The sequence below is a fragment of the Gadus morhua genome, chromosome 11 (genome assembly GCF_902167405.1).
Source record: "Gadus morhua chromosome 11, gadMor3.0, whole genome shotgun sequence".
Taxonomy (NCBI): Eukaryota; Metazoa; Chordata; class Actinopteri; order Gadiformes; family Gadidae; genus Gadus; species Gadus morhua.
The window spans coordinates 1,129,569-1,143,293 of NC_044058.1; the positions used below are offsets into that span (position 1 = coordinate 1,129,569).

A 13,725-nucleotide genomic window follows, 5' to 3' on the forward strand; every position below is an offset into this window, starting at 1 on the left:
TCACGTAGAACCGTTCTAAGCCGAAATAAATTGAAAATGAATGTTTAAAATATGATACATTACGAGATTCGAACTCGTACCATTGTGGGGAAAAAATATAACAATCCGCAAGCCCATTCCATTGTGCCGTTGACCCACTGGGAAATTAGCCGCCGCAGTATACCTACTAGAATTCGCAAATACTTCCTGAAAACACGAAAGGCAGCCAGATCAACTTGTGACCCTACTTTCCATGTAGTTATGACCATGCATTGGTCGCGTTTCTAAAAAATAAGACGCCTTTACATCCAGTTAATCCAAACCTAATGTTGTGTTGCCCTCCGCTCTTGAAGCGTGGTAAGGTTAGTTTTATATTGGACGTTGGATATTCAACACATTCGAAAAATCTATTTAGCACTGGCTTCGATGGACGAATTTGTGTCAAACCCACTTAGATGTGTTAATACAAGGCCTACCTATGTAAAACAAAGAACCATTTGATTGTATAAAAAAAAATGTAATGTTAAAAAAGGCTATAAATCTATTTTGCGGCTTGACCTTTTGACCTACCCATATCAAAACACATCTGGTGTAATCAACTAACTGCCCCACACATAACACAAAGCTTATTTTTTCCAAAAACCCACGTTTTGATTTTATAAAAAAAAATTAACGTTAAAAAAATATTTATAAAATCAAAGGGTAGGTGTTTTGAGAAAATAAGCTTTGTGTTATGTGTGGGGCAGTTAGTTGATTACACCAGATGTGTTTTGATATGGGTAGGTCAAAAGGTCAAGCCGCGTAATAGATTTATAGCCTTTTTTAACATTAAAATAATAGTATAAAATGAAAGGGTAGGTGTTTTGAGAAAATAAGCTTTGTGTTATGTGTGGGGCAGTTAGTTGATTACACCAGATGTGTTTTGATATGGGTAGGTCAAAAGGTCAATATTTTTTTTTATAAAATCAAATGGTGCTTTGTTTTACATAGGTAGGCCTTGTATTAACGCATCTAAGTTGGTTTGACACAAATTCGTCCATCGAAGCCAGTGCTAAATAGATTTTTCGAATGTGTCGAATATCCAACGTCCAATATAAAACTAACCTTACCACGCTTCAAGAGCGGAGGGCAACACAACATTAGGTTTGGATTAACTGGATGTAAAGGCGTCTTATTTTTTAGAAACGCGACCAATGCATGGTCATAACTACATGGAAAGTAGGGTCACAAGTTGATCTGGCTGCCTTTCGTGTTTTCAAGAAGTATTTGCGAATTCTAGTAGGTATACTGCGGCGGCGAATTTCTCAGTGGGTCAACGGCACAATGGAATGGAATTGTGGATTGTTATATTTTTCCCCACAATGGTACGAGTTCGAATCTCGTAATGTATGTTTTCATGTGAATAAACGTTGTGTCTCAAAGAGATATCGCCTTGCGTCACATTGATTTCCGAAGTCGCTGCTTTGCTTAGAGAGTATAGGCCTATATAGGGTTTGATCGAGCGTTTGTGTTTTTTTTTAATCATTGCTTTATTGGCCTAATCTGAGGAGAAATCTATGCCATAAACAGAAATATTATAGGCCTTTATTGCACGGGTCTTCTCAATGCCGTGGAACGCTCCGTTCACTTGCATGGGTAGTGGTCCGGTAACTTCAACCCCAGCGTCTTCGGTTGCTAAGCGACGTCAACGTCTTTGGCGGACTATTTCACTGCTGATCAACACTACGAATGCTGGTAACGAATAATTTGTAAAAAGACACACCATGTGAAGTTATTTTTTCGTTTCGGCAAGTAGCTGTGGATTGTGTAATAAGCGGGATAATGTATAGAACGTCGCCGGTCATTATCGAAAATAAGCCCCTTCAGGGCGAAGCAAGACACCTCCGCTGCACGTCGGTGTCCTGTTCGCCCTGTCGGGGATTATTTTCCCAATGATGACCGGCGTTCTAGATTCATTATTCCTTACATATATATTTAGCAGAGTAGGCCTACGTAACTAATGTGTACAAAGTTACACATGTATTAAAAAAATGTCGGGTTGAAATCGGGCTCGGGCTCATAATATTACATAATACAGAACGTGCTCGGGTCTATTTGGGCTATAGAACCCCCTAGCTCCGGTGTAGCATCCCAAGATAGAAGTTGAGGCTGCTTTAGCTGTCTGGTGACCATTTTTATCTATGTTGCAGCTGAGGTAGCAAGGCTCTTTGCGCCGTATAACGGCGGAGCCAGAAGAAATATCACGAGACGACCAGCTCAAGTCCAAGTGAGTCGAAGAAGCTATACACACACTGTGTGTTGTTTGGCTGACCACAAGGCGGATAAAGTCCCAAGCGTACAGCTTAAAGCGGACCTTCATACTTCAGGACTTGGAGAGCACAAAGTGACATTTTCAGGTCAGTGCGAAACTAGGCATTTACCAAAACCAAAATAAGTTTGTACTGTCCGGCTCGTTGAAATGATTTGCAGTTCTACTCAGCATTTCTTTTTATAGTTATAAATATTTCCTGTTCATATTTGACTCAAACTTAATTGATTTTCATAGTGTGAATAATAGTTATCACAGGCTTATTTGAGTCAATATGAGTTATGATTTTTTTTATTTTCTCCAGGGAATGACAGCGATCCCATGGTCATAAGAAACAAGTTGATGGAAGTATTTCCGAAGCTCCAAGAAGGGGGAGGCTTCGAATTTTTAAAAATTGCAGGATCTACACGGAGTCGAAATCTGGCATTGCTTCAGTGTCCCAGCACTGGATACACGCTTGCCTATCTAAAGGATCCAGCTTCGATGATTGGACAGGCTACAATCTTCATTCGTCCGCTTCAACAGGATCTACCCTTCGATTGTGTACATACATTTACAGAGACCTAGTTCAATACATAATCAAAACAAAGCTTACTGGTGACTTTCAATCATTAATTAAACGCTATTTGTTGTTGTTAGGAGAGCTCAAGTTCTGCCTCTGGTCCAGTCATCCCCTGCATCACCTGTCAGAAGGAGGTTCCCTTTTCAGAGATGAAGCTGCACAGATTGAGCTGCAATGGGTATGTACTTCCTAAAGCAATGCAAGGGTCGCATATTAATTTTTCTTTGGGAAAATGTCTCTCTTAAGAGTCTTGTGCACACAAATAAGGGAGTATGACCATAATTTAAATTTTGTTAACTTCAAGGACACCCATGCAGGAATCAGAGAAAGAACAAGAGGGAGGCCAAAGTGATAGTGAGACCGTCAGTGACAGTGTTCCAGTGAGGCCTGGAACATCAGCTGAAAGTGCAGAAGTGCCAGCAGTGATGGTCAACGAGGAGCTGGATAGTAAAGAAGCAGACAGCGGTTTGTGTCATCACGATAGGGTTGCTATAACTGAGCAACTGAAACAAAGTCAATAGAAAAATAACACGATATAATTAGATAAGATAATACAGTTACAGACAATTAACCTCTTAAACCCGAGCGCCCCCGGGGGCGGGGGCAGCTGCACCAACGTGTGCTGTAAACAGCTGTAAACAGCACCACCATGCTCCAACATGTCCATGTTGCATACTCACGTAACGGGAAGAAGCTCGGCTAAAAGCCCATGATAACCATTTTTACCTAAACAAAACACAATTCTAACAACAAGCAACTAAATGAGCCCGTAGCAAAACACGCAAAACGTGCATGCGCGCATACTGGCCGTCGCCGATTTCGCTACTCCATGCCACCCACACAAAATAGGTCATATGAAAGCTGAGGCTCCACAAATTCCAATGATATCACTCCCATCACTCTACGACGAAAACTCACCGAACTAGCAACCAAAGAAGAGCAAAATAAACAAAACAAATCAAAAACGTTATACAGTGTGATACTTTTGAATGGCGAATGGTGTTTTTTTTACATGGATTCGGGTCCCTCGATTTGACGTTCCCTCGACTCTATTGGCTCTTACGGTTCGATAGAGGTGTCAATCATCCAAATTGACCAATGCATACCCACGATATCTTGGGTATATCCAGCAGTGGCATGACAGCCCTTAGTGTTTATAGTTAGTTAGTTATAGTTGTTCAAAGTTGCTGCCAGCGTGTTTATATATATATATATATATATATATATATATATATATATATATATATATATATATATATATATATATATATATATATATATATATATATATATATATATAGATATATATATATATATATATATATATATATAGATATATATATATATATATATATCTTTATCCCTAGTGATTGTAGTTTTTAGCTGTGTTTTTACCTTTGATTTTACAGTTTGGTTTTATTATATGTATTTCCCAAATATATCTGCTCCAGTTGGAGTCAAACTTCATTTCGATTGTATGGTTTACTTTGACTGGAAAAATGTATAGAGCCCTGGGTGAATTTTCAAAACAAGTCAAAAATGTTGAATTTGGATGGAATGAATACCTATAGTGATATGTCAGTGAAATAAAATTAGATTTACAGTCTGGTACCTTAGAAAGGTCAAATGGTGCCCAAAAGTGCCCAAATGGCACCATTTAGTCCGCCTGGACCTACCTGTACTAAAACCTCTCTAAAATCACTTTATTCACTTTATTAGCATTTATCCTGGAACAGGGTACTCATTAGATGTTGTTATATGTTTCCCTAAAGGTTCTGGGCTACTATCCCATAGTTTCAAGGTGGTATTCACTCTAAGTAATGTGTTTTCTCTAGGCGAAAATTTAAAATTGACATTTCTTACTATGTTCTAGCAGAATTTACTCTGACACAGTAACATCTATATTGATTCTGACACTTCTGCAGTCCCCTCACAGGTGTTACCTTCTTTTTGAAACCAACTTTATTCATATAGCCCTTGTAGTTGTGGAGGCATACTCTATTCATTTTGGGCATGTCATTTCGGGCAGGAGGCCTGTGAAATAGGCCTAGGGCTTAACAGGTTAATAACATGCAACTGGGTTATATTTTCTAACTGTTCCTATATTTAAATTTTGTTCAGAATGCTGTTTTGCTGTTGTCTTGGATGTCTCTCTGGAATAGATAACATTATTGTTGTTGTTTGTTTAGAATGGAAGCTTATTGAAGAACCGTCTCAAGCTGCCAAAGTTTTCAAAGAGAATCTGCTGAAGGAACATGCATCTGGGACACCACTTCGAATGAAGATGGATGTAAGGGACTCTGAAGAGGACAGGGAACGGGAACTTCTCTTGTTCTATAAACAGCAGCAAGAATGGGCATGTCCACTTCATTGTACTCTTGTTGGTAAGTAATATAAAGTTTGTAAAATAAATGTATAAGTAAAGTTTATACCACTCAAGTATCTTATATGGAATTGTTAAATGGGAGAATGGAATCCAAACAACTATATAATTGATGACCACTAATGAAAATATACCATGCAATATTCTCCTGTAATCTGAAAGAATCAATATTAAGGATGCTATTCTAGAATTACAGCCAATAGAATATTGACTATTTTTTCCCTTGCTTGTTAAATGTTAACTTATCCAGTTACCTGTATTAGTCAGCCACTGTTTTTCCACTGTGTTATTCTCAGTATTTTATTTCAGGTGATGCTGCTGTCGGAGAGGGAGTGATGAGGTACTTTCTGACAACGGTGATATCCAAACTCCAATTTGGATTCAGTCTAGATCTTGGTAAGTCTCTTACTATTTGAAGGTTAATATGTACTTTTAAAAATGTATTTAAGTGGTTTAATTGTTGTGACTTTATCCCCTGCTCTCTTGATATTTTACAGGAGGAATGGGCCGAACACTGCTGTTTGAGGGTGAACCTGACCATCTTGTTCCAGCAGCATCAGAGGCACTCATTGAAAGCAATCTCTTCCGGGTTGCAGGAAGGATGTTGGCCCACAGCTTTCTGCATGACGGTCCCCATGTCACAGGATTAAGTCCTGCTGTGATTCATGTACTGTTCAATGGGGATCCTGAAATGGCAACTGTTGTTACAGAAGACTGTCCTGATCTGCACATCAGGAGTATCATAAAACTGGTATGTAACATATAAGAAACTTTGTCTTGCAAAAAATATTGTTTGGGCAAATATAATAACTTGTACGGTCTTGATTCTAGCTTGAACAAGAAGAACTCACACCAGAACAGAAGGACACAGTTTCAGATCTTTCCATGTCTTGGGATCTTCCAGCAGTCACCAAAACAAATCGGAGATGGCTACATAACAAACTTCTACTCCATGCAGTGAGTTCCTGCTGGTTAAGTCACATAATTCATTGCTGTAGTTGTTGAAATTATAGTTATAATTATAAGTGTTGTAAACTCTGGCTTGTTATGTTATCACTGGCAGAGATGGAAAAGGCCAAATTTCAGTGGTGAAATTCATGCTATGAATACTTAATGATATTTAGTCTTTGCCTATTGTCATGTTAGTCCTTCAAAACCACCATTTAATGTATATACAGTTTTAAAAAATCACACTACAGTAAATTGAGAGCAGCTTAACAACACATGTCTGGTTATGTGAATTTGCTTTTTGATAATCTACTTTAAAAAGGTGATACAGTCAAGAGTTCACCACTGTTAACTTCTTTCATTTACAGTTTTTAAACATTCGCAATAGACACAAGTTGCTGAAATTTAGAAAGTGGAATTCCCCCATTTATCCATTAGTTATGTCTTAAGCAGAACATTTTTGTCAAGTGTGCATGAAGCACCGCATATTCTCAATCACAGGCAAACTGGGGCTGTAGAGAGGACAACTAGCACTCTTTAACTTGTCATCCAGGTAGAATGTGATTTGTTGCAAAATGAAGGGAAAATACACATGTAAATAGTGGCATACATTATTTTAAAATGTGTAAATGTCTTGTAAAGGGTTGCTATATTCTGTACTAGAGTTTGAATGGATTTTATAAAGCACTTTATTGTGCTTTTATGAACATTTTCCCTACTATGCCAACTTTTGTAAAATTTGGGTTGAGGATTTGGACTGTAATATGGGTCGGTTCTGTCTCTTAGGTCATTGGGAGGACCATGCGCCAGATCAAACAGTTGAGAAAGGGACTGAAAGATGTGATGGTATGGCCCCTGCTGACATCTAGGCCAGATGTTGTCCCACTTATTTTCCCCAAAATGGCTGAAATGCAGTTCACACCCCAGGTAAGTCAGTAATTTAGTTATATTTGTCACTTTACTTGATGAATTTACATGTATTTTCAATGACTGAGCTGGTTATTTTTCCTTTTACCAAGAATGTGATCTGCATATTCCTTCACCAAAATAAATTCTCCCTTTTAAAATAATTACAATTTGTGTATTCTTTAAGATGCTCCTACAAAAAATCACATGGCCAGTTGAGGACAGTGATGATGAAGACTTAGACTTAGAGTCCACGTGCCACGTCACTGGCTTTCTAAGGTTGTTCATTGAAACAGGTATAAACACCTTATTTGGCTAATGCATTGCTCTCTTTACAAATGCTTCTATGTCTCATGGATAGATGTGATCAATTAGAAGTAAATGTCTTGAATCCATTTTATGACTTTTAGCTTCATCAGGTACCCTGGCCCAGCTGTTGACACTCTGGGTTGGCTGGGAGATGCTTCCTCCCAAACTGAGAGTGGAGATTTCTGGGGGAACCCTTCCTACGTCCTCCACATGCTTCGAAACACTAAAGCTGCCAGCTCATTTCAAAACCTACATGGATTTTGAGGAAGCACTTGTCTCTGCCATAAATAGTGCACAGACTGGATTTGGACTTGTTTAATTTTTTCAGACAGATGTCATTGAATGCACTGTTAAGTAGGTCAGGTCAATTGACACAAGTTCAGTGTCTTTGAAAACTAATAAACAAATAAAACACTGGGTTGGACATCAGTCTGCTATGATTCTTGATAAAACTTGCACAGTCTCTACATATAATCTAAGTGCATCAGTTAAAGAAACTCCTGGAGCTGGCAAAATGGCAACCTCTTCATCTGAGAGCTCACGGGCCAGCTGAACCTCAGGGACTGACACAGTGCCTCCATGAAGACTGTGAGGTCCGTTCCAGTCGATCCCATACTCTTCAGGAACCTGAATGGAGGACAAGCATGATCAATCTTGTACTTAAAACTAGTTTGACATGTCATTACACAAGGTAGTTAAGATTGTTATTTTTGGTCACCAAGTCGGTGAGAAATTAAATGTTGCCTATTCAATTGTTGTTTTGTAAAATAATACAGTTGTGCATAGTATGCACCGTAAAAATTACAGCTCAGAGGTTGATCTTTGAAAGCTCAGGAGACTGAAGAAACTATAACCTATGTTTCATTTAAAGTAGCACGTTTAGCACAATATCTTGTCCCATTATTCCTTTGGGGAAACAGACAGTGAAGTGTTCAAAGTTGATTGTTCTTTAACCTCAGTAGGATCCTCCATAGGGCCTTGCTCTCTGTATCTTCTCCAGAGTTGCTGTGGCGACTGATTCCTTTCAGTTCTAAGACCATGAAAGTTCCAAGCATCTCGGAAAGAGTCGAGGCTTTGCTGAATTAGTGGAAGGAAGATCCGGTGCAGTGCGAAAAGATGGACTTCATTGTCTGGATTCAGTGTTCCCTGATATTGCAATGAAGTGAAAATCTGATAGAAGAGGTCCAGGGCATGTTCATAAACATCTCTCCACATCCTCTCTATTCTGTGTTTAGGATAAAATTGACAAATTGTTAATTTACGTGACATATGCTAAAGAAGTGCATTAAACTGGTACGTTTGTTTTGTGAGCCTAGTTGTCAAACATATTTATTTACCGCTGATTGTGGACACTTCTGCCTGTGATGTGTGAATTCCTGTCGGTACCTCTGCTTCTGATCATGAATTCTGCTACATCTGCATTCTCCCCCCCTTTATCAGACCGTACCCTTGATGGCAGCCCATACTGCTCGGCAGCGGCAATAAAGCTCTGTAAGACCGTCTGAGCACGATTATTGCCAGCCACAGTCAGGTAGACCACTAAACGACTGAATCCATCCACCCCACCATGGACAACAAATCTCCACCTGTCAGCCAATTGTGAACACATGAAAAATAACAACTTTATTGTAAAGCAATTCTAATGAAACATCTAGAAAGATGCATTGTTTATCTACTTATATCACTGACCTGATGAGCTTATGGTGGCCATCTATATGCCACAAAGAGTTTGGGCCAGGAACAGAATACTGTCGTCGTCTTAATACACGCAGCCTTAGACGTCTCATGTAGACTCCCTCTGCATCGACTCTGCGTAAAGACTCTTGCAGTCTTGAGACTGAGGGGAGGAAAATAAAACGAATAACCACACACTCACTGGCTACTTATTTTGAGGAAATAGTGGTGTCATAATGAAAGACATGACGTGTGTATTTTCTATTTTGGATTTTTGAATGATTTTTTGTTTAAGAAGACTCATTCCCCCTGGGTTGTATGCAGTAAGCGAGGTGTGTTTATTTACGTTGCATGTCATGTTAATTAGGTTTGTTGTCCCGTTGTCATGGCGACCACTGCGGTCCAAAGGAAGTCCGGTTTTCGCTACGGCTAGGATACTTGTTACAACTGTATTTGTGTTATCGCTCCTCCAGTGATAAGCCAGGTCTTGATTTTAAATACAGGGCTTTAATGATCGTCAACCCGTGAGAACCAGGTCAAAGAAAGAAGATATAAATGAACAAAAAATAATGCTGTATGAATGTCTAATAAAGCTTGCGTCATAACATAAATACAACTAATCATCTGACACTGGAGGTCTGCAGCCAGACCCCTCGCAACGTCTTTCCATAAGCGGACTTCCTTCACCTTTCAAAGGGCAGAGCTCTGTATTAAAAATAAATGTAAATAATGCTCATATTAATATACTCACTTGGAACACGCACACCTCTTGCATTCAGATGACCGCGCATTAGCTTGTAGCCGGTGTTTGGATGTCTTCTGTGAATTTCACTTACAATACGGTCTAACTCCTCATCACTCACAGCTGAATAGAGGTCTGTCTTTCTGCACAAACAAAATATCAACATCAAGTAATGTTACCTTAAACATAATATCCTTTCTGAGTGGATGAGACCAGCAATCCCTAAACTGAATAAAAAAAAAGAAAAAAAAAGTGTAAATACCTTAAACCGTTTTGTTTCATGCGCCTCCTGATGGTCCTCTTTGACACTCCGAACATCGCTGCAATTTGACCCGCGGGTAAGCCACTAAGAACTTGATGCTCCAGAACTGCACTCGGTATGTCAAACGCCAAACGCCCCGGTCCCTGTGTGTGTTGGGCCTGATGCTCCCTGGTACCAGAGAAGCGGTGGACTACTTCTTCTAAATTTGCAGTCACTCTATAATCAATATCTTGGTCAGAAAGTACGGAAATAACTCCAAGAACTTCAATAAATTCCTCTGCTTTACTCGCTACATGCTCTGGGTCAGCAGGTCCTGCTTCCACATCCTCTGCTAAATCTAAAACGTCTCTCACCAACTCCCTAGAAAGTTCATGAAGATCCTCCATCATCATCATCTTCTTCTTCTTCTTCACACTCTAGATAAAGTTTAAGGGTGTGTTCTAAACCGCCTACTTGCTTACTGCTTACTACCTACTAAATATTTGGCTTACTTCTCGAATCCTTAAATAATGATTGAGTAATCCATTTGAGTAATCGACGTTCAGAAGACCGTCCTTACTTAACCACCTCAGATGACGTGAATCAAATGACGTGTCAATAACCTACCGGCCGGGCGCCGTTAATAAATATTATAAATAAATATATAAACGTCACATTTAACGTCACAGTACACCTTCAACCTAAGGATTTGCGGTGATATGTTAAAACAATTATTAAAAGTACTGCTGCTGCGGCTCCCCGTTTAGCGCCATTGCTTCCACTGTTCTTTTGAATAGACGCAGTGCATTCTGGGGCGGTTGAGTACGTCTAGCAAGCTAGTGATGCTTACTCAAAATCTTTCCGGAAGTAGAAGACATTCGGATACTACTCGCTTACCTAAACTCGCTTACTAAGTTCTCGCTTACTCAATTTGACGTCATAGTTAGTAGGTGTAGTAAGCAAGTACGCGGTTTCGAACACACCCTAAGTTCAAATCAGTTTGACAGTTTAACAATTCCTCTTCTTCTTCTGCATTACCGCCACCTACTGGTATGGAGTGCTCCATTTTCTTTATCCAAGCACTCTACTTCAGACCAAAGCAATGGATCAGACTCGATTAGCGTTAGCCCCACCCACCGATTTTGATGGGCGAGTTTGACAGTTTTACATTTCATGAAGCACTGAAACACAGGATCATGAAATGTAAATGTAAATCATGAAATGTAAATGTAAATCATGAAATGTAAATGTCAATTAATTAAATAGTATTTAATTCCAATTTTAATGAATTAATGACACATTTAATAAAACATTTATGTATTTAATTCCAATTTTAATTAATTAATGACACATTTAAGGAATTATTTAATGGTGTATTTATTTATTTAATGGTGTATTTATTTATTTAATTTTGGCACTTTTAGTCCTCCATAACAACACCACATCAGGCGACCGAAATGATCGAATGAGTGCATAACAGTGTTTTTGGCTAGTTTCAAGCAGTGGAGGGCAACACAACATTAGGTTTGGATTAACTAATAATAATAAATAATAATGCATTTAATTTAGAGGCGCCTTTCAAGACACCCAAGGTCACCTTACAGAGCATATAGTCATCATACATTTTTTAAAAAGCAAGACATTGTGGAAAAAAACTGGATGTAAAGGCGTCTTATTTTTGGGATACGCGACCAATGCATGGTCATAACTACATGGAAAGTAGGGTCGCAAGTTGATCTGGCTGCCTTTCGTGTTTTCAAGAAGTATTTGCGAATTCTATTATACTACGGCGGTTATTTCCCCAGTGGGCCAACGGCACAATGGAATGGGGTTGCGGATTGTTATATTCCCCCCCCCCCCCCCAATGGTATGAATTCGAATCCCGTGATGTATCATATTTTAAACATTTATTTTCCATTTATTTCGGCTTAGAACGTTTCTACGTGACAAGTTTCTTCCAATTACACTCCAAAAACGAATGAGATTGTAATGTTTTTGACATTTTATTGAATAACAAATCAAAGAGGCATTCGCAAGGACAGCTACGTGTCTGGTCCCGATTTCGAACATCTGGCGTAGCCACGACAACAAGCGAAGCATTCGGCTGAGGGTCACCAGTTAAACCGGTCACGACTTGAACTGAAACACCGGAGCTCCCCAATCTCTCTTCAATGATTAATTTGATTCGTTTGGACTGAAGAGACGCTTTACCTGCCGCCGAGCAGCCAGACGGGACAGGAACAGATCAAACAACCGTATTAATTAATGGTAAGTCAACTTTACCGGGAATTTGATGAGCGCTAAGGTTGTGTGATCCGCTCGTGCCCCATCCCGCAGTCCAGCAGCCGGGCTGTCTCTGTTCCTCAGTTCTGGTCGTGACGCCAAATGTGGTGGGATTTCTAATAACAACTTATCTAATTCACTTCAACTAGCTATAAGCAAAGAGGAATCGGAGAGTCCAGGTCAAGTATAGATGGAGAGTTTATTGCCACCCGCAAACGAGAGACAACAAAGCCGAATGGTATTCGCGAATACACACTGCTGAATGAATCTCGGACAGCTCCTTATATCCCCAATCCTTTACACAATACAAAGTTGGACTTTCATCAAATATTGATGTGCATAGAATGTTTTTCTGGGTCATACTGTGGATGTCAGCATATTCTCATGTCGTCTGGATCCCAATGTGACCTTAGAACATATATTATCCTTATACAAACAGAGATGATGCACACGTGTGAATGTAAGCATTGTCTTCAGAGAGTACATCAAAATGGGAGTAGACTGGACTCTCTTACTGGTGTGACACATCAGATGGGAATGGACTGGACTCACTCACTGGTGTAGCACGGCACATAACATCCAGGTTAAAGGTGATCAGCTGTTTTCCACTATTAAATATATGTAGGCCTAATAATAATCATAGTTTAACATAAAATGTAAGGTTAATTTCTACAACATTAGTTATTGATGTAGGATTAATATAGGATCAATAAGGTTGATTAACGACGGGTTTAACCTGCTGAACCAACCTGACGGTGTTAGCTACAGTGTTAGAGTACTGTGTGTCCGATAGTATATAGATAGCTATAGTTAGTAGAAATAAGGTTGCCTTTGTTTAATTATACCCTAGAAAAGGCTGTTGGATTACATATATGAATAGAAATAATTCCACACAAAAAATATAAACCATAATGACGAGCTTTCAAATGTTATTACACAGACAGTAGTGTCATTCTTTTTTTTTTCTTAATGTAAGCTTCTGTCCACCCCTTCCCCAACTTGGCAGCAATTTGTTCATGTGTGGGAAACTCATTGACCTACAGGCTATTCAAGGTCTTGTCTGATTATTTTCACTCTCCTGCAGGTGGTGGCTGCTGGTACTAGCGGCGGCTGCTGCTGCTTGTGTATGCGGCTGATGGTGGATGCTGCTGAAGTTAATAATATTCCTCCCTGTTCCTTAACTTTGTTCTTGTTTTACAAGTTAGATATACATTAGTGCTGTAAGTTAAATGTGTTATTAACGGCGTTAACGCAAACCAATTTTAACGGCGTTAAAAAAAATTGCGCGCGATTAACGCATTTTTTTTTTCTTCTTTGGCTCAAAACAAAGAAGCAGTAGCCTGACTGCTATGTTCAAGGCAGTACGTTTGTATGTTCATCGTTTAATTGC

The 13,725-nt window shown here is 39.2% G+C and overlaps 2 protein-coding genes and 1 long non-coding RNA gene across 4 annotated transcripts; 2 read left to right on the plus strand and 1 right to left on the minus strand.

The window, feature by feature from the left end:
- The first annotated feature begins 1,661 nt into the window (after positions 1-1,661).
- LOC115554440 (uncharacterized) lies at positions 1,662-7,812 on the plus strand. Its single transcript, XM_030371197.1, has 11 exons — positions 1,662-2,375; positions 2,592-2,830; positions 2,927-3,027; positions 3,154-3,314; positions 5,039-5,233; positions 5,542-5,628; positions 5,730-5,983; positions 6,064-6,189; positions 6,967-7,107; positions 7,274-7,382; positions 7,497-7,812. Exons 2-11 carry the CDS (start codon positions 2,609-2,611, stop codon positions 7,712-7,714), a joined length of 1,614 nt encoding a protein of 537 aa, XP_030227057.1. The 5' UTR covers positions 1,662-2,375; positions 2,592-2,608; the 3' UTR covers positions 7,715-7,812.
- Positions 7,696-10,603, minus strand: LOC115554441 (uncharacterized). 2 transcript variants are annotated; one of them, XM_030371198.1, is made up of 6 exons: positions 10,074-10,595; positions 9,821-9,954; positions 9,085-9,232; positions 8,733-8,981; positions 8,350-8,620; positions 7,696-8,022 (listed from the first exon to the last, which is right to left on the minus strand). In XM_030371198.1, the coding sequence occupies exons 1-6, from the start codon at positions 10,466-10,468 to the stop codon at positions 7,822-7,824; spliced, it is 1,398 nt and encodes a 465-aa protein (XP_030227058.1). In that variant the 5' UTR covers positions 10,469-10,595; the 3' UTR covers positions 7,696-7,821. The 2 variants fall into 2 exon arrangements, with proteins under 2 accessions (XP_030227058.1, XP_030227059.1); XM_030371199.1 differs by lacking the exon at positions 8,733-8,981 and having other exon boundaries at positions 10,074-10,603.
- A 1,489-nt stretch (positions 10,604-12,092) lies between these two features.
- On the plus strand, positions 12,093-13,585 carry LOC115554465 (uncharacterized). Its single transcript, XR_003978605.1, has 2 exons — positions 12,093-12,320; positions 13,420-13,585. It is a non-coding gene; the product is annotated as an uncharacterized LOC115554465 (long non-coding RNA).
- The last annotated feature ends 140 nt before the right edge of the window (positions 13,586-13,725 follow it).